Raw genomic sequence first — 24762 nt, forward strand, 5'->3', positions numbered from 1 at the left:
ACATCACTAATATCCCCTCCAACAGAGCTGCTCGCAAAGCAGCCCTCAGCAACTACCACCTGCACATCAAGGAAGTCAGGAAAGCAGTCATCACTGCCCGCATCAATAACGCGGCCAACCACACGAATGAACTCTTAAACATAGTTAAGGAATTCTTCAACCCAACAGCGACAAAGAACACCATCCACCCCTCCCAAGAACTCTGCGACACCCTCTTGGACTACCTCCACAGCAAGACTGCCTCCATCTACAACAATTTCAACTAACAACTCACCACTTTCAACCTCAACCAACTAGCTCACACCAGCCGAATGATCACCACCTGGTCTCCGCTCACCACTCAGACTACCACAGCCATCTTCCATCCTCTCTGGGGCACCCACCGACCCCTGCCCCCACCATCTCTTTAACCTCGGAACCAAACCAAATCAGCACTGAACTTACTAGCATCCTCAACACCCCCATCTCCACAGCAACCCTCCTGGACAGATGGTAACACGCAGAGGTCAGACCCCTCCTAAAGAAAACCTATGCCTACCCCAGCGATCTCGAACATTATTGACCCATCTCCCCTGTCTTGACAAAGTACTTGAGAAAGCCATTAACCAACGGCTCACCGAATACCTGGAACTAAACTCCCTACTTGGTACCTCACAATCGGGATTCTGTGCCAACCACAGCACCAAGACCGCGCTGATTGCTGCCACAGATGACATCAGAACTCTCTTCAACCGTAGAGAAACTGTGGCCATGATCATCCCTGACCTCTCTGCTGCATTCAACACCATCTCCCAACAAACCACCATTGACAGACTCTTCAACATCACATACAGCAAAACGCCCTCAGTGGATTGCACACAAGCATCCAGCTGCTTCCCTTCACCTCTGCAGCCAGGGACATCATGTGCAATGTACCCCAAGGATCATCCCTCAGCCCCACCCTTTTCAACACCTACATGACTCTCCTTTCAGACGTAGTCAGATACCATGGCCTTAACATAATAATACGCAGAAGACACTCAACTAATCCTCTTGCTCATCGAGGACCTCTCCAATGCCAAAACTAAGTTCAGCAAAGCCATGATCAGTGTAGCTAACTGGATGAGAGACAACTGCCTCAAACTCAACTCCGACATGACAGAAGTACTGGTCATCAGAAAGAACACTTCTGCTTGGGACCACAGTTGTTGGCCAGCAGAACTCTGACCAATTCCCACACCAACAGACTATACACGCAACCTTAGCATCATCCTCGACAGCCAAGTCAACAGTCGCCTCCTCCTGTTTCCACACTCTGCATGCTCCGCAGAATTTTCAGATGGATCGCAGTCAACACCAGAAAGACTGTCACTCAGGCCCTCGTGACCAGCCGCCTCTACTTAAAGCAACAATCTCTACACGGCATCTCCACCCAGCTCCTCTGAAGACTCCAGACCATCCATTAGGAACGCTGCAGCCAGACTCACCCCTGATCTCCCTAAACAGACCCACATCACCCCACATCAGAAACGACCACTGGCTCCCCTTCCAGAAGAGATGCCAGTTCCAGATCCTCATGCACGCCTACAAAGTTCTACACGATCAAGGACCGCCATACATCAACCATCTGCCTACAAGACACCTGCGCTCCTCCTCACCCACCTGCATGCACACCCCATCATCCGTGGCAGTGGGGTCCGCTCCTACATTGCCACCAAGATCTGGAACAACTTTCACCTCCACCTCTGACCTGCACCCTCCCTGGTGGACTTCACAAAGAAACTCAAGACCTGGCTTTTCAACAGCCGTGGCACCCTCAGTGCCCTGATAAACCCAGGGGTGACAGTGCTGAGTTAGACAAATGCTGATTGATTGAAAAATGGCTTAGCAAGGCATCGAAGGTCCTCATACAAGCTAGGAAAATGCCCCCCCTATTTCATTGTAATGTGTATCTGAAATTGGATTGCAGTGTGGCCCTCGGTCCCAATTCTACTACACCTGACAGATACGCCCCTGGATCACCAGGAATCAGTAACCGTAACACTTTTTGATGATCATCCGTAAAAGAGGCATATAATTTGTTGCAGTGTTGGTTTAGTGTTCTCACAGTATGTTTTATGAAGTGTATTATGTGAGAAGGTGGCTTGGTATATGCTGTCCACTAGTTAAAGTGGGCACCTTGTACCAATCCACACGACCCTTATGATGTATGAGGTCAAAGATAACCTTTATGAAAGCTATCCTTGTGGTAGCTATGGAGAGCAGCCTTCAGGCTTAATCTTGAAAGAATGTAAAGCGGCTTGTTTTACCAGAATATCACCTCCTGAATGACTAAATGAAGTAGAACCACACAGTAGTTATATCAAAATATGTATTTATCAATATAACACTCTCCACTATCCTCTACATGCGGATAAAGCATAAAGCACACAATACTGGATCAATAGAACAGTTGTAATTAGCACAATACACAGCGGGCTCCAGGGGGAGACCGAACCATATTCTATAATAGTGGTATAACAATCACGACTTGACTAGACACAGTGCCTAGAGCACATAGAATGGCTGACCACCAAGTAACCACCCAAGGTGATTACACAGGAGACCCACGGAGGGCGGGTGCAGTGAGGAAACACAACTGCGTACTCCGTACAACTCTATGGGAAAGTCGCGGTTGCAAAGTTAAAGTTTAAGGACCATTCTTGGAGGACTTGGAGCAAACCCATCAGAACTTAAGAGTTTAAAGAGACACCCCACCCGTGGATACCCTAGTGCCAGAGTTACCTAACCCAGGGAAGCTGGGTGCATAGGTCTGAAGTGGCGTCGGAAACTCTTGTCGTTCTCTATGGAATGAAGTGAAGAAGTACTGCTGCCATGAAGGTGAAAAGGGTCCAGTGGAATCCAAGCCTGGGTTCTTGTTGGAAGGAACCTGAAAGCAGAGGGGACCGAGTCTGAGTCACCTCAGAGGGACCAGGGCCTCAGGAGACAAATGCCCATCGATGTCTGGTGCAAGGAAGGGATGCTTGACTCTGCAGCCAAGAGGACCACGAGACGTTGAGAACTACCATGAGCCGGAGGTGAGCTGTCCCACGAAGGATGTTGAGCGCTGAGGGGTCAGTGTCTGGCGGGAGCACCAGCAAGCCTTGGCAAAAGCAATCCATGCTGAAAGGACAAACTGGTTACGGTGTGGACCAGTAAGGTCCAGGGGACTCTCCAAGCAAAGGAGAGTCAGGGCACGTCTGGAGCAACCAGGAAAGCCCAAGAACAATCAAGATGACCCTCAGGGGGACCCACAGGTCTAAGGACCAGGAGTCGCAAGAGGACCTCGAGCAAGATTGCAAAGCACCAGCCCATGGAGCACACGGTGCGAGGAGGCCGGAGTTCTTTGGTGCAAACACTGCTCAGGGTCAGCATTACACGGAGTTCAATACACAAGCTCGGAAATCGCCAACAAGCATATGCACTTGCAAATCGACGCGGTGCACAGGGGTTCGGGTTACGCAGCCCCCCACGAGGGATACTGACCTCAAACTCCGTGAGAGGGCAGATCGACCTCTGGGACCTTCAGGAACCCACCTCCTGTGTTGCTGAAATCTTCGGAGTCCGCAGGAGCAGCTACCGGTCAGTTGCGCTTTAGGTGCCTGCGAAGCAGGGGAGTGATTCCTTCACTCCAAGGGAGATTCTTCGATTGTCTTAAGTGCCCCACAGGTCCTGCATGGAGCCTGTATGGAGTCACGGCACAAACTAAGCTTCGGACGGAAAGGGGGACTAAGTCAGCCCAGTGGAGGCCCAGCGAAGTCCAGGTGTCTAGACAGTCGAAGGTCAGTGCTTTCTAATTTGTAGAATCTTGTCCACGTAAAATTCAATGTCCTGTTGCCAGGTAACCCATTTTATACCCACGGGAAAGGGTTGGACAGATTCAGGTGACCCTCCTAGGGGATAGAGGGGTGGCTACATCCATGTCCTTTGTCCAGTTTCGTGCCAGAGCAGGAACCAATGGCTTCCAGAACTGGTTTTAGCTGGACTATGCACAGGGACACCAAATGTGGCCCAAGTGCAACTTTTAAGGCACTCTGAGTGCACCCACCCAGCCCCAATACCCTAAATCCTGCCTGGGAGGTGGTCACACCTCCCTATGACAGGATACCTATTGTGCTGCCTTCCTCTGCTCGAGCTTGGCTCAGCAACAGGAGGGCAGACAAGTGTCTCTGGTCGGCAGCATCCATTTTGTGCTGTCAGGGTCCAGAAGTCTGGCACTGGTAAGACCCGTGACCCCACGAAGCTCGCTTCAGAAGGGTGGAATCATACCTCTCACACCAGTTACTGGTGTGGAGGTATGATTCCAAGGTGTTTGACTCCAAACCCGATATGTTTCTATGCAACCGTTTTCGAGATAGCATTTAGAGCGAGGTTATAATGCACCTCTGTATGTCTGGCTGAGTCACAGACAACCCGGTAGAATGGTCTCCGAAGGCTGCAGAGAGGCTCTGCTCATGCAGGGGCATCCTCTCACAAAACCACGCACCCTGCCTTCAGGATTGTTAAGGCCTGCTATAGGGGTGACTTATAAGTTTTAAGTGTAGTGACTATTAGATATAGTGTACCTATAATCTAATGTAAGTGATGCAAGCACCATCTTACACAGGTTGCAGTAGCAGACCTAGAGTTCCATTTTGTAGGGCCTTTCATGGGTGGCATAATACATGCTTCAGCCCAAGGGAAGCCTCTGGGGTACCTATGCCCTGGGTACATGTTGTACCATATACTAGGGACTGATAAGGGTACCCCAGTATCCAATCTAGAGTGTAACAAAGTACATGTATGTCAATTTAAGGGAGAAAGCAGATAGGCTAGGGTCCTGTTCAGCAGGATCCCAGCCTGACTAGTCAAAAACAGTGAGACATCAAGCAAAAAGTGGGGGTAACCATAAGAAGCAGATCCTACTTTCCTACATATTATGCCTATTCACTGGGTTTGTGTCGGTAGACAACAACTAGAGAATCAAATTACTACAGACTCTCAAAGGGGGAGTGTTTTACCCTTTATTATTTACAAGCTGGAAAAGGTGAACAACAAAACAATTAATGTATTTTGATCTAACATCTCCAGTGTTCGAAATGGTCCTTTGATCCTGAAATGTCATATATTTCTGCATGAAAACACCTCACTTGAATGGTCAGGTAACAGTGCATGCACAATGTTAGGCATTCAGCGCTTCTCTTTGGTTCCCTCGAAGGTAAGCTCCTCCACTGTCCGATTGACTTTGCTTTAACAAGGTCCTTGCCTAGTGCACTGTGTGATAGACGCGCACCCTAGCGGCCCCTTCCGAGAACTTAAGGCATAAAGTTGCATGTGACTGGGTGGAAAAAAGGAAAGGCTTGCCCCACCATCCCAACTCCCTTACTATCCTACCACTGGCACGTAGAGTATCTACGTTAATCAGACTGATCGAATGGCTCCCAAAAATGTAGTGCATTTACTATAGGGGTATGTTTAATCCCCATGGCCGGCCATACGTTCTAAAATCTGTATGGAAAGGGCATGTCAACTAAACCCTTCATGATTCTAAGACCAGAGGTATTTTTGAGATGGGTAACAAACGTCCATGATCTATTTCATGGCGCAAGATGTCCCCTCGTGTGAACGTGCGCTGTATAAATACACCTCTTATATTTTGATATGTCAGAAATATGCGAACTACATTCAGCAGCAATGAAGATTGAAAGACAAACTGTAAATGTCACCCAGAAAATTGTTATTTTGCTAAAATATCATATCTTTTTAGCACATTGTGCCCTATGCCCAGCAAAAAATGAAACACCTGGTGTCTGCCACACAATTATCTCCCTGCAAGGAAAATAAATTACTGGTCATCCCTCAATACCCTACTAAGGAAACGAAATATCAAGTATTTCCTTTACCAATCAAGCACCTTATTTCTCGTGCAAGATCTCGCTCACTAAATAAAAAAAACATTCATGGTTCCTCTTGTGTCACAGAGCCATTGTTTGGGGGTGGGGGGGGGGGGGAGTGTAGGCAAATATGCACTCCCCACCAGAAAACAAAAAAAAACCTTGCTTTCTCCCACATATACCTGCATTTTCATTTCAGATAAAGATTTATAAGCACACGGTTTCTTGAAGGCATACATACACACTCCTAAAGAAAACCTGGCCGCATCCACACCCCTCTCCTTCTGGCCGTTGAATCTGCGCCTGCATTCAAACTACTGACAATTGTACTGGGTGGTGAAGAAGTCAATGGGGGCAAATCGATGGAGTGCTGCCCTTCTGTCCCCCCAAAATGTTACAAACTATCGCAAGATGTGGTGGCTCAAGTACTTTATTGGCTCAGTGACCTGACCCTATGGATGTTCAAAGGCCCTTGCACAGTATTCACTGCTGTATACAGACGTATGTTTAAAACTTACCAGTTTGGTGGGTGATGTGCAAGCTGTGTACTTTTCCCAGAATGGAGTAAATTAATAAAGTCAATTTTTAAAGTTTTTTTTTAGTAAAAAACCTATAGAATGACTTTCCCCATACTAGGATTAAAAATCCAGAATTTGAAATGATACATGCATTATCTTCAAGTTGACAGAACATTGGAGTCATCCTAAGGCATAAATAGAAAAATGGGTATTCCGTCATCTCTAAGACACAAATGTCATTGGGTAAATCTCTATAATCCGTATCCCAGATCCTACCCTAATAAGTAAGCCTTGTTCTTATGTTGTAAGAAGTAATCTTTAATAAGCCCTTTCAGATCTCGTCTTCACGAAAATTGTCCCAGTTAAATCCAGTTCACTGAAGGTTTGCTCTTTGCTTCTATTTAAGGTCGAAGCCCACCAGACAGCACAGCTGTCTGGTTTGCTAACAACATCTTGGGGACATTCGGAAAGCTTCCCTGGGAATACATTTCGCCAGTTGTTTACAATTGGCTTTGAGGTTTCTAACTCAAATTTGCTTGCATTCTATTTGCTGGCTCTATTTGTTTTAGGCTGTCCAGCTCGAGTTTGTCCTGTCCTCTGCCCAAAACCTATATACTGTATTACTCCAATGGTTTTCGATTTCTGTAAACAAGCCTCTAAATCTTGTTCTTATCTTGCCACATCTGCCGTGCACTCAAAGACCTTGGTCAAATGTTAGACTTTCTCTTCCAGGGAGCTTGGTGTTTACTTTTTTTTCTCTGACTTCAAAATGAGAGGATTTATGTGACAATCGTGCTTGCTCTGAGAGAACACTCAAGGAAGGCTGTACGATGTTATTTTTTTTCCAGCACACAACAAGATTTAAATGTCCGTAACTGAACTGTGTAGTTATTTCAGCTCAAACGAAGCACTTTTTTTGGGGGGGGTAATTTTGAAGTGTGGCGGATACAGATATTTTAAAATGATCAAAACAAATCAGTACACTAGGTGTTATCATTTCCACACATTATCGTTTGTGCTCTGTATACTTTTATCAGTGAATCTTGCATATCTGCAAAGGTAATGGTGTTATCAATTGAAAATATGTTGTCTGTAATGGAAGTGTGCTCCCACACCATTCATAGTCCTCTTTACTCCACTCTACACCACTTCACTCCACGTCATTCTAATCCACTCTGCACTACCCCACATGATGGCATTCCACTTTGCCACTGCACTCGATGCCACTTCACTCTGCACCTCTCTAATTTTCGCCACTGCACTTTAAACCATTCCAGTCGAGGTCACTCCACTCTACTATGCATAACTTCACTCTACGCCACTCTGCAACACTTCACTCTACGCCACTGCATTCTGTGCCAATACACTTTACGATACTCTAATCTACTCTGCACTCTATGCACTGCACTCTACCCTTCACCACTCCGCTCTACGCCACTCCATTCTACTATGCGCCACTGCACTGTACCTCACTGAACTCTAGTCTGCACTACTCTAGTCTACGCCACCCTAGTCTTCACCACTCTATGCCACTGCACTCTACACCACTTACTCTGCACTCCTGCACCACTCTACGCCCCTGCACCACTCTACGCCCCTGCGCCACTCTACGCCCCTGCGCCACTCTACGCCCCTGCGCCACTCTACGCCCCTGCGCCACTCTACGCCCCTGCGCCACTCTACGCCCCTGCGCCACTCTACGCCCCTGCACCACTCTACGCCCCTGCACCACTCTACGCCCCTGCACCACTCTACGCCCCTGCACCACTCTACGCCCCTGCACCACTCTACGCCCCTGCACCACTCTACGCCCCTGCACCACTCTACGCCCCTGCACCACTCTACGCCCCTGCACCACTCTACGCCCCCTGCACCACTCTACGCCCCCTGCACCACTCTACGCCCCCTGCACCACTCTACGCCCCCTGCACCACTCTACGCCCCCTGCACCACTCTACGCCCCCTGCACCACTCTACGCCCTCTGCACCACTCTACGCCCTCTGCACCACTGCACTATGCACCCCACTGCATTCTATGACTTTGCATTGTATGCTGCTGAATTTGATGCCGCTGCACTCTAAGCCACTATGCTCCGCAACATCTTATGCCATTGCATTCTGCTCTTCACCACTCTACGCCAGTGCACTGTATGGCACTGAATTCTGCATATCACTATGCCATTCTACTGTACACCACTGCACTCTGTGAGACTTTGCACCACTGCACTCTATGCCACGGCACTCTATGCAACACTCTAATCTGTGCCACAGCATTTTACTATGCTTCATTGTACACTGCTGAATTCTACGCTGTAGCACTTTACACCATTTTACTCTGCACCACTCTCTGCCAGTGTACTCTACACCAGTCCAATCTACTCCACTGTATGCCATTCTATGCACATCCACTCTATGCCACTCCAATACACAACACACTATGCAACTCCACAGCATTCTACTCTCCTCCACGGCACTCTACTCCACTCTTTGCTATTCCACTCTGCGACACTCCACACCACTCTCCTCTGCTTCACTAACTTTTAACCATGCTGATCAGCAGCCACGCTGTTGTACAACATGGGCAAAGCCAGAAGCTTTTGCATAGGCAAGATCTATTCGCTGTGCTAATGTTTGTTTTTTGTGAGCACGCTTCCGCTGTTTATCTTCCTCCATTTGCCTGCTCATTACCTCTTTCAGTTAATGCGGCAGTGTAACATTGTCCATTGTTGTTTTTTTACTTATTTTTCAGCATAGGGAGGATGCGCTAGACGGGTGCTGATGAGTTGACTTCGAAGCAGCCTCATACCATTAACCTATCTACATCTTCTCAACAAACATCAGAACCCCCACACCCAAGTGAGCTTCATGTGGTAATCCTCATCTAAAGCACCAAATAAAAGACGGGAGACTAACCATGATGCATCTAAAGGGTTATATCACCATGCTCAGCATCTCATTTCTGCTTGGTGTGCAGGTTCGAGGTAAGTTCTATTCATTTGCCAACTTCTAACAAAGCCAAACATATGTTGTCCTTTGAAGCGATATGAAAGGCAAAACATATAACCTAACATTTTATTGATGTAAAGAATAAATAATTCTGTTTTACTTTTCTGTAGTTCAAGATAGAAGGCTTGTTGAAGTGAGCTGCACTGTAAAATATTTATTTGCCTTTAAAAGTAATTAAGCTTGCAGCCACCTCAAGTGTTGGCTGTGCCAGGCCAAGATAAGCATTTGGCACAAACACTTTTATCACCATCTATAATAAAAGTAGTCACAAACACAAAATTAGGCATTTCCAGCCCTGAAGATTGTCCCCTTTCTTTAAAGGCGGACAGCCTCCTCAGTTCTGTACAGTTCATTGGAGATCTCTCTTGAACGCTGAAATTTTGAATACAGCCATTTCATATGCCCCAGAAGCTAGGGAGCTACCCAACATGCTCTGTGGGCAGCCACTACTTGAGCGCCTTCTCCCCCACTGTAAATATTTGAAGGTATCCTCCACCCCTCTTTCTTTGTATGTATGGTAGCATACACTAATTTTCTATCTGACCATGAACATTGAGCAACCTACCTCAGTTTACTGATACACAGCCCCACCTCACTAGGCAAAGATTTCTGTTGTAAAGCCAGATAACAGAGGCATGCCAAATTCTGCAACTGGTTGGACCACCACCTAATACTGTTCAATGTCACAGCCCACCCCATATCCAACCCAACCCCATCCAACAAATCTACGCACTGGGCAAGCAACATCCAACACATCCCAAAAACAGAGCTGGAATCTAAGATTAAATCCCAACTAGAGTCGCAACCGCTCATTCACACCGTAGATGACCTCACTGCCCACTATAGCACAGCGATGACAGATGTTCTTGACCAAATGGCACCGCTCAAACTAAAGCGATCTAAAGCAATCCAATAGAGAACCTCACACAACGTTGATCTTATCAAAAAGAGGAGACAACTAAGGCCGAGTGAAAGATTATGGCTTGTCTACAAAAAACATATTTAGAAAAGAAGACACTTTCTTTCGTAACCAACTCGAAGAATCGACCTAGGAAGCTGTTAAACATAATCTAAGAACAAACTATCGCTGCACCCAAACAAAAAATAAGTCACTAATGAATTCTGTGAAGAAATCTTCGTTGACAAAGTTTGCAAAAATTGAACAATCTCTTATCCAAGACACTAGTCTGTCACCCCAGACCACCTGCCCCATTGAAACTTAGGACTCAACGGAATCGCCCCCTCAAGACTATACTAAGGGCCGAATTGCCCCTATAAAAACCAAAGACAATGATGATCACCTACTACTGAAAAGCAATGCTAAGTGGACAGACTTCAAACCTATGACAGATGGAGAAGTCTCCATTATTATCGTACACATGAATTCCACATCACAAATCTCTCATTGCCGATCCCCTCCTCCTTAGTACAGATCCTCAACCATATATAATCTCACTGTTTTGGACCACAATCATTAACGCCTCTCTTTCTTCAAGCCGTGTGCCCAACTAGGCCAAGTCAAACTTATTCTCAGAAAACCATGTTGAGGACCCCAACAACCTCAATAACCTCAACCTGTCACCAACCTTCCTTTCCTAGCCAAAACGATGGAAGGTGTGTCTTGCTACAACTCATCCAACACATAGAAGAATTCAACCTCCACTACACTTTCCAGACGGAAATCAGAAAAGGCTGCAGCACTGATACTGCTATGCTCAATATAACAAATGACCTTCACAGATCCTGAGAAGAAGCCTCCTAATCCTAGTAGATCTATCTGCAGCATTGTATATAGTAAATCACCCTGCTTTACTCGAGATACTCAAGAACCGCACTGGTATTAATGGCACAGTCCTGAGCTGGTTCGCATCCTATCTTCAGCACCGTTCGCAACAAAAATCAACAGCTCTCTCTCGAAGCCTGCGCCAGTCCTGCAAGACTCAGTCCTCTCTCCTGCCCTATTTAATCTGTACATGGAACCCCTCTCAACTATTCTGAATCAAGCAGGGGTCAAATATCACTAATATGCCGATGACACCTAAATCTACTACAAAATTAAATCTCCCAATGACATCGAGCATCTGAATGCCAGACTATTTCATTTTCAATTATCTAAAGCCTTTATTCTGAAGCATTACAGCATTCATAGTCACAGTGCAAAGTAAACAGTAAACCGTTCAAAATGTATCGAAAACAAATACATAAAATATATGAAAAATACAGTACAGGATAATAATAGCAACATGTTTAGAGGAGCATTGACCTATATGCACGTACAGCGGATTTTAAGAAGGGACCAATATGCAAAATAACTTCTTTGTTGTTTAAAAGTATTAAAAATCTAAAAGCAGGTCTACATTGGACAATAGTGCAAAAACATTTTCTTGAAAGCAAGATTAGCAAAAGTGTGGTGTACCACTGTGCGTAACATTTACAAAAGAAAGTAGAATAGAGCATCGTTTGACCAGATAAATTGTCACATGGGCAAGGTATAGTTTCGAGATTGTGTGTAAAGCCCATTGTAAGACAGAGCAAATATTTGACAGTAATCAGATCTGAAATGGAATAGGGAGCGCTCCCATCTGTTGTCAGTGATCCAGATTTAGCTGTTAGTGCAGTCTGAATCCCACAGATCAAGATATCTAATCATAATCTATTTCCCTATCAGATCCTTTAACCGCTGTGTCTCCTGAGGTTATAAAATGCATCAGCCACACTCCTCTTACTTATGCTAACACATGAGAGGGGATCTGTGAAAAAGATTTTATCCGGATTCTCCAATATTCTGTTTTGATGTAAGAATCCAAGGGATTTGTAGCCCTCTGTCCAGTGAATGGCAATCCTTTATTATTTCTCCGGTTAGAGCGGTCTCAGGGTTCTTCCAGATCGAGAGCCACAACTAAACAGGCCGCACCCGGATAAGAGCTCAAGGATAAGATAACCCGAGTTCCTTATGACAAATTGTGCAGACGACAGGGGCACGGATAAAGCCTTCCCTAGAAATCTGTTTTCTTCCCTTTGGATGGCCATGCAGTTGGAGATTCCCCATACCTCTGCACCATTCATGGCAATTGGTAGACATTGGGATTTGTTTATTTGTATTGAAACACCCAAGGGTTGGGGGATACTGCATAAAGACCCATTGACCATGGCAACTTTCATGGTACGGTGTGGGATATAAGGGGACCTTGACCCTTGGGCAGGAAAGTAAATGCCCAGGTAACAAAAGGGACTGGTACGGGTCAGAAGTTTGGAGCCTATTGCCATGGATGCCATGGATGAGTTAGATCTACTCTTCGGTCCACATGACATAACATGAGACTTAGTAAAGTAGTTTCGAAGGTCTAAGGAGGCCATACACTCAACAAAAGTGTATACTACCTGACTATACTAATTAAAATACAAACATAGCTTAACAGCAAACACCTAAAGCACAAACCCAACAAAACTGAACTACTACTCCTCTCCCAAAAAAACAAACCCTTACCGATTCAAGAATAGTTCCAGAACCTGGACACCCAAAACTGTTCTCTCTGACTTTCTAACTACATAAAGTTCTTGGGTATCACCCTGGACAAAAGCATGTCAATGAAGTAGCACATCAAAAACTCAGCCAAGGGACGCTCTACACTCTTAAACATCTAAAAAACCTCAAACCACTCATTCCCCATGACGATTTTAAAACGGTAGTGCAATCACTAGTCCTATCAAAACTTGACACTTTGCCTCCCTAAGAGCAGTACTCAGTGCGACTGCCAGGTTCCGCATTAACCGGTTTGATCACATCTCACCTGCCGTCATGAGCCCACTTGGCTTCCCATTTAAGGATGATGCATCTTCAAGACAGCTGGTATCACCCACATAGCCCTTCATACTAAAAACCCTTAATACCTAGAAACCAAACTGTCGAGAGCAGGAAGAAGCTGGGTTCTGCGAAGCTCCAACTCTCTTCTCATTCCTCCTAATCTGAAGAAGAAATGCTCCCATGTGCACTCTTTCTCAGGAAATGCTTCTAGGATCTGGAATTCGCTCCCCAAAGATCTCTGCTGCAACCCCTCCTTCAAAGGGGATCTTGAATCTCTATTGCTCAACAAATACGGTTCTCAAAGACCCTGCCCTCGTCATCTGGATCAGTCGAGATGGTGGTCAGACCCTTTCAGTCTCTTGTCTGTAAACTTCTATTGAATTTTTAGCTAATACTTTAATAATGTATGGTTTCTACACTTTCTATACCCTTTGCGAATCCCCTCATGTAATTCAAGTAAACGTATATTCATAACATGTAACAGGCTCTGATACCTTCGGGTCCAGGTAGCGCTATGTAAAACTCAAATAATAACTAAAAAATAAAATAAATAAAGAAGGATTCTGGTATGGTCTCCTCCCCATTTTGCCATCAGGTTGATGCAGCCGAAGTCGTCTAGCTGAATAGGAAGATATCAGTAGATTTTTCCAGTAAATCATGCTTTCTGATTGGACAAAGTGCAACAAACGTTCTTCTCTGGTTGCTAATTTTAACAGTGCATTCTTGTTTAGTGCTTGCTACCACCTCCTTCCTGGTTCCTAAAAATCTAAGTAGGTATTATAATAAGCAACTTAATGGTATTGATTTGAAGTGTCTTAGAAAGATGAAAAGTCAAGTCTGCCCTGTAGCGTTGAGTATCAGTGGCTTAATTGTTGATGGGGAGAAGATGAGGAGCAGAATAAATAAAGTCGATTTCCTTCGATCATTTTCAAAATAGAGAGGTGAATTTGAGAACTTTCCATAGCTCTACAAAATAGAGATGTGAATTTGAGAACTTTCCATAGCGCATAGATAGATAGATAGATAGATAGATAGATAGATAAATAATAGAAAATTTAAATCCTGTCAACTGTGATTTGCCGTTTAAAGAAGTTAAGGCCAGATCCTCTTATCCATTGGTCTGGATGTTAAAGAAAGGGCCAATTGGTGGCTTTTTGAGAAAACCGGACAAATAAAAAGCACTTGGGTAAAGTGCTGCGAATTTCTAGCTCTCTTTGTTATGGTTTGAGGCTTATGTTACGTGGAGAACAAAGGTTGTGAACTAAATTGCAAATCCAGGCGACCCGAAAATAATAGTTTTACGTGCGAGTGTCGAAACACAACAAAATATCTTTCTTGTGTTTTATTCTCTCTTCATTGTGCACCTAGTGTCTGGTTAGCTTCGGTGTTTACATTTTCATTTTTTTGTTCTGGCCTTTTCCCTTGCATCTATTTGAGCTTGCTATGATACGTTTTGCAAGATTTCTCAAGAGCAGCCACAGCTTTGAGAGTTGTTCATGCCTCTGATAGCTGCCAGAGCATCCAGTCGGCATAAGCCCTTTTAACGCCAGAGAAGGGCGTCTATTTTTAGGCATGGCATTAAAGGTGAGCTTTTATGAGTTTGCAAAGAGAACGGATTGGCAGTGACAGGTGGCTAGGGCCGAGTGTCTCTCTGGAGTGTTCTATTCCTCCCATCCCTGCAGCAGTTCGTGTAGGTGGGCAGGCTCACCATAAATCCAGACATGGATTTTAAGACTCAGCTTACCTGCATGCAGAAGAGTTTCTGCATTCAGGGAGGACGCTGTTCATTTGACTCGCTGCTTTGTTGCTGTAAAGGGGAATTGGAAATCAAAAGTTTAGTTGTATTGGGATCACACGAGGTGAAAGTAGTCGGAATGCTGTAGACCGCAGAACGTCATAGTAGCAAGGTTTTGGAACAAGTGTACTGTTGTCTTATGAGACAATAGTGCTTGCTGACTGCCTGTTGTGATGTCACTGGTTATGAGAACTAATCGAAAGTCTGGATTCCTGTTTTCAGTTTAGACTTTACCAGCCACCTAAATGGGGTAGTTTTCCTCTTTTTTGTGTCTTTTTGATTTGAAGAGGATGGTTTGAAGGCCGACCCTGGTGAGATATCCAGTTGTCTCAATTTCTACTCGGCTTTCTTAACACAACCTCATCCCTCCTGCTGTTTCAAATAAGTGTTCTGTTCACGAACATTTTTATTGATGTATAAGCATAAACAATTCTATTTTTATTTTCTCTGGTTAACATTCTGTGGTTCAAATCGCTGCCCCCCTGGCCAGATTTGAATTGATGAGCGCAGCAGATGCACGAAGATTGCTGGGCTTTCTATCACAGCCACAAATTCATGTCGTTCTGACTTCAATTAAATTCCAGTGTGCTCCCATAGAGAGATGTCCATTTGTCTTAAACCTTTACCCAAAGGATGTTTTCGTCACATGGCCAATTTCTATAACCCTTACTCTCTAGTTATGCAGGCATGGTGGCTCATTCATGTGAAAGCCGTGATTCGTATCAGTGACTACAAGATAACGAGTTCTCACAACTGCTTTTAATCCTTCTGAAGTTGATAAATTGAACATCATTAAAGTGGGTAATGGAAACATCGTCATTTGCAACACTGTTGAATGAAGCACCTTGGTTGTGTTTTATTGAATAAATGTAGCATAGATTAAGGCCTCCTTTTATCATCACCAGTGAAAAAATCTGAGAAATAGATACCTCCATCACACAAAAATCTAATGAAATGTTTACAGTTGCCAACTTAAATACTATACATTGACACTTTTTTTGCATAATTGAAATCTGAAACACAGCTTATCGTTCAATGTTCTTTGCGTAAGTCACGTTGAATCTTCATGTGGTGGCTACACCCATGCACGCTTTCTGCAGTGATATGCAGGCCATGTGCTTAGCTGTGGGCGTGTTTGTTCAGGAGTGAGGTGAGAGCGCTGAATCACATTGCTAACAGGAGACCTATGTTGGGGAAGTTGATACATGTTTATATCAGCAGGTAGGGCTGGAGTGCAGGCATTAATGTGCCAGGTTGTTGCTGTGTACTTATATTTACTAGTGCGAGGCTGTCACAGTTGTTGAAGTCTTTCATCACCAGTTTGATGTTAGGTGTGTACGAAGTTGTGAAACCTCTTGGCTCACAACTCTGATTTTATTGAAACAGCAGGTACCTATGTTAAGTACATAGCTGTTTGTAGTGTAGAAGAAAAGTAAGGGGCAGCTGAGGGCAATGGGTGGACTGGCGTTGCTGGCAGTCCTCTTTCCGGCTCACAACTGTCATTTCCCCACTCACCTGCTTTCAAATTACCTGCCATCCAGTCTTCCTGCCCAAAACTACACTAACCAGCCGTAACTGGCCAAAGTCCTACCCCAGCACTGCTTACCAGGGCACCACACTCCCACCAGCATTGTCCTCTTGACACAAATATACCTTTTTCCACACCATTCTTGAATATTCTCTCCCTGCACTGTGCTGGTGGCTCTCCTTGGCACCTACAAGTGTTCTGTGTAAGGACACGTGCAGCCTTTCACATGGAGCAAGATATGGTCAGGGCAGGCAGCGCTTGTATTGTTGCTGAAAATAAAATAAAAACTGTGGCTGTTGCGCATAGCTAAAATTTTACCTTTTTTGCCATAACTGGATATCTACAGCCTCTCATTTAAATAGTGGAGATTCTAGAAAGAGCTGTAAAATGTGCTTTTTGGGCAAGCCTTGCATGACCCATCTTGGAAGTCCCCAAGCCTGAAAAATGAGCCAGTTAGATTCCCCCATACTTACCGATTTCAACACAGCACAACATCTGATCAAACCCTAGTGTACGGACTCCAGCCAGCATCTGAGACATTAGGTCTTCTGTTCCCAAAGTATTGACGTGAAGCGGATACCTGGACGGTGACTACTCTAATTCATAGTGGCTAAATAACCACGATTTACAGAAAAGTGCATCGGCAAAATTGGCTGAGATTTGCTGGAAGATGGCACATGACAGATGAACATACATACATAAGTACAAAAAAAAGGCCTAAAACAAGACTGGCCTTTTTTTTCCCTTCAGTTTTTGGGATTAAAGAAATGTGTAGGATGTAGACATCACCACCCTTTCTCTCCTCCCTTCTTAGAGGCTGAAAAATGACTTAAAAAAAAGAGATGGTCTTTAAGCCCTAGTAGAAATCACTGTCCTCCAAAGACGTGTACACTGCGGCGCAGCAGAAAAAAGCTTCAATGCCTGGCTACAGTGTTTTGTAGTCAATGTACAAATCCCTCCCATGAGCAATCACTTGGATTCATTTCATATGTCAGTCTTGGTGTGCCTTCCCGGTCCAGACTCGCAGTTAAATATGTAATAAAGTGAAGAAATAGTTTATTTAATGTCAATTTCTTCTCTTTTTAATCTAGACATGGTTGTAGGAAGGTAAATTAAGGTGCAGCAGTTGTCTTGGGGGCGGTCACCTTGTGCTGTTTACAAGGCGAAGACCACTAATCAGATGTATGCTCTAGTACCATTTTAAATGAATGACTACGTGAGCTTTAGTATCATTGAGTGATTCGACGGCAAGCGGTCACAAATATTAGTTTCTTAAAGATATCTTTGGGAATTCACTGCATTGTCAATTCCCGCTCCTCGCAACTGTGTGTTCATATCTATGACAATTGCTGTAGATTGTCTATGCTATGAATGGGAGGGGGTGAGCTGGAGGTTAAATGCTGCAGAGACGTCTACGTGATCCCATTGCTTTGTAGGGTTGGTCTTTTGACTCACTATCCAGAAATGTGCTTTTGAAAATACTCTTATTTTCTAAGTGAGACTCCAGAATCCAATCCCGTTTCCCTTCGATTACCAAATACATTTCTAGTACTAAGTTGACTCGCGGTTCACTGTCGCGCATTATTTATTTAAACATTGTTTGGTATTGGGTTGCTCCTTCTGTTCAACAAAATTAGTGCTACTGAAAAAAAGAAACTCATGTCCTATTATAACGTAAAAAAATTCGTGCAGGAACTGCTTTTACGACTAGCAGTAAGTAGGTCGTTATCCTCCATCTTCTGCAGTTGTTTTGATGGCGCTTTCAAGTGCGGAAGCAGGAAGTCATTCTGGTAATTGTCAGAAGTATGCATTATTTTTGTCCTGCGTTATTTATTTATTTTTACTGTTTCCTACACATTTCCTTTGGGTCATATACAAGTGGGGGACAGTAAGCATTGGAGGCCCGATTTTAATTTTTTTCTATGGATCACCACTGCTTTAAGCCATGTAAACTCGTTAGTAAACCAGGTCCTATGAACCTTGGATTGATCTGGGTCTCAGTGTTTGAGAGGTCCCTCCCACTGACACTTCTGTCCTGTATGATCCCCCACTAACACGTAAAATACTAATTATATTTTGCAGACCCCCAGGTTTCGCCTTGTCTGTTGCTTAGCTTCATAACTAATCTATTCTTTGTATCAAGTATCTAAATGTTAAATGCGTTACCATATTACAGACCATCAGCCTTCCATTGCTCCGGTGCAAGCATTGGGGTGCAAGCTCTTCCTAATATGCTCTAATCAACTGTGCTCAACGGGCCAGTCTGTCCGAGAATAGTTTTCTGTGTCTCTTCAGTTCTCCTTTTCAATTTTCTTTTGGAATGTCTCTCTTGTCTTCAAAGGACTGCTGGAAGTGCAGGATTGCAAATGGGAAAATTAGCATTTTGCTTGAGCAGCTTGTCTTTTCCTTGCGTTATGTTAATCCCCTCAGTATCCATCACAATGCACACCCACATCAGGCAGATTGTTTAAAACACCTTCTCGCAGAATACCCATCAGCTTCTAAGCAGTTGCTCTTGGTCTTCTCCTGAGCTGTGGACTGGGCCTCAGCCACCTACTTCCATGACCTTATGTCCCTCCGCACCTACTTCCAGAAACTGTTGAGGATTCCACAATACCTTATCCACCCACCAAGCATAACTCTTATGGATCCCACCACACAGTTTATGGCTTCGCCTTCTACTCATCGTCAAAAATCATTTCAATTAATCAATCCGTGTTTGTTAAGCGCGACTACTCACCTGTGAGTGTCCCAAGGCATGGGTGCTGCAAGTCCTGATGTGTGCTGAGGTTCATTCGAAGAGCCAGGTCTTGAGATCCTTCCTGAATTGGGCCAGCGACGGGTATAGCCTGAGGTGGAGAGGCGTGGTGTTCCAGGTTTTGGCAGCGAGGTAGGAGAAGGCTCTTCCTCCGGTCGTGGTCTTGCGGATCCGAGCGACGGTGGCAAGGGCCACTTGGCGGATCTGAGGTGTCTGGTGTGTATGTGGAATGAAAGGCGTGTTTCAGGTATGCTGGTCCGGCGTCATGCAGGTTTTGTAGGCGTGTGTGAGGAGCTTGAACGCGAGTCTTGTTGTTTGGGAGCCAGCTGAGGTCTCGCAGCTGTTCAGAGATGTTGCTGCGGCGGGTATGTTGAGGACCAGTCTGGCTGCAGTGTTCTGAATGTTCTGTAGTTTCCTGAGGAGATTCTTGGAGAGGCCTGTGTAGAGTACGTTGCTGTAGTTGAGTCTTCTGCTGATTCTGTGGGTGACCATCTTTCTGGCCTCAGTAGGGATCCATCTGAAGGTCCTTCAAAGCAGGCGAAGATTGTGGCAGCATGATGATGAGACAGCGTTGTTCTGGTGGTTCATCGTAAGTGAGGAGTCCAGTATGATGCTGGGGGAGGTGGTGGTGTGTGTGTGTGTGTGTCTGCCTGTCTCACGGTGGGCCACCAGTTGTCTTCCCAAGCGGAGGTGTTGAGCCCCAGGATGAGGACTTTGGTCTTGTCCGAGTTGAGCTTGAGGCAGCTGTCTCATCCAGGTAGCAATGCCATTCATCCCCCTCATTTAGTCAAACCGTCCTCACTGTTTTCTCTTCAAGCAAAACATTTTAATGAAGGTCTCAAGAAAGAAGTGGTACACAAAACCACCTATGAGCACTCTTATGCTTCCAGATGTTGCACATAGTTCTTCCCAGGGCTTTAAGTGGGATTAAAAAACTAGGGGGTCTCAAAGGGGCGTGGTCAATGTAATAAAGGACGTGGCTTAAAAACACATGAGCTAAAAATCTGTGCTTAGCATAGTGTGCCCCCGACTTGTTATTTGTATCATATATCTGGATGCAATGACAGAAACAGAAAAATACATCATACCAACAACAAGTCCCAACTATTGGCTTTGTCAGTGGTTGTTAGTAGCATAAGATAAATGAGCACCTTCTGTGACTTTGTATATAATATTGAAAAAGCTTTGACTTAAAGCCCTGGTGACACCACAACAATGTTGCTGCACCTGTTCCCCTACAAAGCTCACCTGGCATGAGGTCATGCCATAAGTTTTCCACTAGTGAGAAGCGAGCAGTGTGAGCACACGCACATGATGTGCTTGCTGTCACTGCAGTCCTAGAAAACCCACCGTCTGTGCCAGGGCACAAAACAGAGCCCCATAGGGACCCGTTTCGAGGCCCCCTTTAAAAAACTGCCGTTGCACATTAGATTCACTGGTCTAAGAGCATTAAACCAAAATGCTATCACCACATCATCTCTTCTTCTAACCTTCTTCTCCCCAGCCTTTACATTGGCAGGGACACTGGAATTATGCAGCAGGAGATGACTAAATTATGCTCAAGGTTGACTAAATTATGCGTCAAGAAAAGGCAAATTATGCGGCTTAATGTGACACATGTTGTGACCGTATTCCTTAACTAATTTGACCTTTTCCTAAATATATGTTAACTGTGAATAGGCAATGGTTACATGCCATTGTTGTCAAGTTTAACATCTAAATAAAGCAGTGAGCAACTGAAAGGTGACCTGTCGGGGCATGGCAAACGGCCCCCTGCTGCACAGCAACAGGTGCTGTATGTAGTGTTCTTACTACATTTTGATCAGTTTGAGGTAGAAACAATTTTTGGGGTTTAAATTTGCAAATTTTGCAGATGATGGGCAAGTGAGACAATTCTATAATTATTTAGAAAATGCAGCGGCATCGCATAAATCCAGTGGCACTGGATATGGAGCCTACTGATTTTCTGCCTTGAAATCACTGAGACCGCTGTTGGTTATGTTGCCTCCTGTCTCCATCACTCCACTTTGGGTCGACGGAAAGGCACACTCATGCTAAATGACCCTTTCCACTTTTTCCGATTGTTTCCGAAACTTCATGTAGAAACTGACGTTTTTTCTCATAGTGTTTTTATGGCTTTTGCTTTGGAGTGTTAATCGTTTCCTGTGATTGTTTAGCGACTGGAATTAGCTGAAAATAAGGCAAAAGAGGCATCTGCTCAAGCGTGTCCTAGCTGGTGCCCAAGTGTACATTACGACCTTTCTTCCTTCTTAAGGAACCATTTTTTCTTAAGTTGTACAAGACTTTCTATAAATAACAGGATAGATATCTCGGAATAGACGTGAGATTCTCTTTAAAATTCCAGGCTCCACATTCTAAACACTGCTTTATTAATTCAAGGCAGCCTTAGAATAGCAAAGCATCAAGATGTAAAACTGTTGTTAAAGGCAAGTAACATTTTCCTATATGCAGCAGACTCTGGGCTTTGCAGCAGGTCATGGTATTGTTGACAAGCTTCAGGTTTTGTGCTGACTTTTTGAAGTTTTCCCCTGATTAAGAAAGGATGGAAAGATTGATTGGTTTAAACCCACATATTTGATGCATTGAAAGTGGAAATTAGCACCTGAGTACCTTTTTCTGTAGATCACGGTGCCCTGAATTTCATAGTAATATAGTCGCCCTGATCAAATTACAGCCACTCTTCATGAAACGCATTAGAATTACTTCCGACCATAAATGAGAAAAAAATGAGAATTACATTTTTGTTCAGCTTTGAATAAATTATGTGAAGAAGGTAAAACACCTTTTTGTTAATCTTTTGTTTGGTTTTCCATGGTTGGTCACTAATTGACTTTTGTCAGAAATATAATTACCATCTATACTTTGATTCTGCAACACTGTACCGAGTTTGTTTTGGGCAATAACGCTTCCAATCCTTGTCTAAGCCATTAGTGAAATTGTTTTGTAATTAATTTAGTAGTAGAGCAAATCAGTTTGTAGATGAGTAAGTGCTTAATTTGTGCAGCTTGTTGAATCTGGTGGGCTCCAAGATTTGTTTTGTGGAGAGGACTTGTTTTTGAAAATCCTACTTTGACCGAGAGCCAGAAAGAAAAGAAGCAGAAATGGGAAAAATAAAAAGGAAGAGAAGATAGCAACAACATTGCAAAGGCATTAGTGAAAAGAAAGAGTGAGGTGAAGAAAGGAGTTGTAGGATGGCAGAAAAAAAGAGGCCAGAGGTGGAAATAAAGACTAGGCAGTCTTGGTGTTTGGCAACCTTCGCAATTGCCATTGCTGGGAGGGAAACTTTGGCCAAATGCAATTCTCATCACACCCCATGCATTCTTCATCCCTCTTCATTGTTCTAATTTTCATACATCATCAATATTTACACTCATAATGCACTGACTTTGGGGCTCTAAAATGCATTTTCTTATCATTTGGTTTCCTATAACATGTTTAACATAGGGGCATTGTAAAAGTCGCTGTGTGATTCGTAGTCAGACTACACCTTCAAAATGGTGCATGCCAGGTACGCAATTCTCTTTTATCCTGGTAAAACGTTTCATAGTGGTTATGAGAATTTGGGATGTCTTGTTCAAGACAAAAGCTTAACACAAATTAGATTAGGGCATTTACCTCCACTGGAGATGAGTGGGGCCTTGTATAATCTACTTTATAGCACTAGACTTTGAATATTGTGCCAAGGAGCAGTTGAAACCTTAGAGCATATTTGTTTCCATTGTAAATTATTTCAGCGGTTATGCTTTTTCAAATTTTAATATGGCATGTGTGTAGCGCTTACTACCACTATGTGAGGCGCTGAAGCGCTTGTCCGCCTGGTCAAAAACAACATCATGTGGGTGTGTGGTTGGAGAGCGTTGTCTGGGTTTTGAGCCTGTATGGGAACTGTTTCCATGCTGTCATTGATGACTGTCGAGGTGTGGTTATTCTGTTGTCGGATGCAGCGCTTAGGAGTGTGATGAATAAGGAAGTGTGAAAGATAGATGCGCATTTATAGTGCGAAGCCTACCAGACAGTACCACTGTCTGATTGCAAAGACATCTTGGGGACATGCCCAAAGCTTACCTAGGAATACATTCCGCCCATTGTTTACCATTTTGTCACTCATTTGCTTGCTTTCTATTCTCTGGCTATATTTGTGTTAGTCTGTGCTTCTTATCTTTGTCACGCCAGTGAAGCGTAGCCTGTTTATCATCTCTATCACTGCCTCTATTTATTTTCTTTTTTTTGTAAAGCTTTTCCTAAAGACTTCATGCATTTTCCAGCAGTCTTCCTGGTATGCTTCTCTACCCACTCTCAACTCTTTTTTTTTTTCTTCCCGGTGTTCTACCCTACCCCCCTGCTGGCCTTTGCTTTTCCCCTCCTCTGGCCTCTGCAGCAGTGTGCTTTCCTCACGCTCTGTGCCTGTTGTGCTTTTGCCCCCACAGATTGCTCCCTGTATATACATTCTCAACCTTGTCCTCCTCCCAACCCAGCCTTGCTCAGTATTTGCTCTCATCCTGGTTTTTGTCACAGAGCCTGCCCCTCTCCCCCTCTACCCACTTCCTACCCCAACCTCCTCCCCGTTTCTCTTCTTTTTTTTCAAAAGCGCTTTGCAAAAAATTTCAAAACCCTTTTATTGCCCCTTTTTCATTTATCAATCTATTTCAGGTTGAGAAAAAAAAGCAAAACATTATTGCCTCGTTTTGTAGGCGTGTGCATGCATGTTGCATGCCTATAAAATGACACAGCAGCCACTTCATAGTGCTTTTTTAGGTCTCGCCTGGCTATCGCGTAAGCGATCGCTCAGCGAGACTTATGTAGGAACTTCCGAAAATGCTCCCAAAGGCTTCCCAGGCGGATCGGGTGGCGGTTACGCGCACAACCACGCGCATTCCATTTGCCAGCAGCTACTTCCTGCGCGTGTGCTGCCTCACGCATTCAGAGAGATTTAGTAAGGGGTACAAGACCTTAGGAATGCGGTTTATGGCCAGTGCATGTGAGGTATTCAAGTGCGAAGCTGGCATCTGGCATCGGACTTGAAAGCAGCAGACTGCTTTTGCCAGCGCGCGCTCTGCCTCACTTCCTGCATCCCCTCTTACAACAATTAACTTTCGTTATAACTCACACCCCATATGCTCGTTCCCTCCCACCCTTCCTTTGGTGCCCGCTTTTCTTGTTGTTTACAAACCACGCCGCACACTGCTGCACGCCGCACACTGCTGCACGCCGCACACTGCCGCACGCCGCACACTGCCGCACGCCGCACACTGCTGCACGCCGCACACTGCTGCACGCCGCACACTGCTGCACGTCACACACTGCTGCACGCCGCACACTGCTGCACGCCGCACACTGCTGCACGCCGCACACTGCCGCACGCCGCACACTGCTGCACGCTGCTGCATGCCGCTGCACGCCACACACTGCTGCACGCCGCACACTGCTACACGAAACACTG

General features: G+C 44.7%; 1 protein-coding gene across 1 annotated transcript in view; it reads left to right on the forward strand.

Annotated features, from left to right (window-relative positions):
• The window catches only part of BMPR1A (bone morphogenetic protein receptor type 1A), a 346242-nt gene that overhangs the window by 208063 nt on the left and 113417 nt on the right, over positions 1 to 24762 (forward strand). Inside the window, exon 3 of the mRNA XM_085607566.1 lies at positions 9159 to 9390. Coding sequence (XP_085463692.1) covers positions 9324 to 9390 — 67 coding nt within the window. The 5' untranslated portion in view covers positions 9159 to 9323. The remainder of the gene's footprint in view (positions 1 to 9158; positions 9391 to 24762) is intronic.

The sequence above is a fragment of the Triturus cristatus genome, chromosome 1_2 (assembly GCF_964204655.1).
Source record: "Triturus cristatus chromosome 1_2, aTriCri1.1, whole genome shotgun sequence".
NCBI classification, from domain to species: domain Eukaryota; kingdom Metazoa; phylum Chordata; class Amphibia; order Caudata; family Salamandridae; genus Triturus; species Triturus cristatus.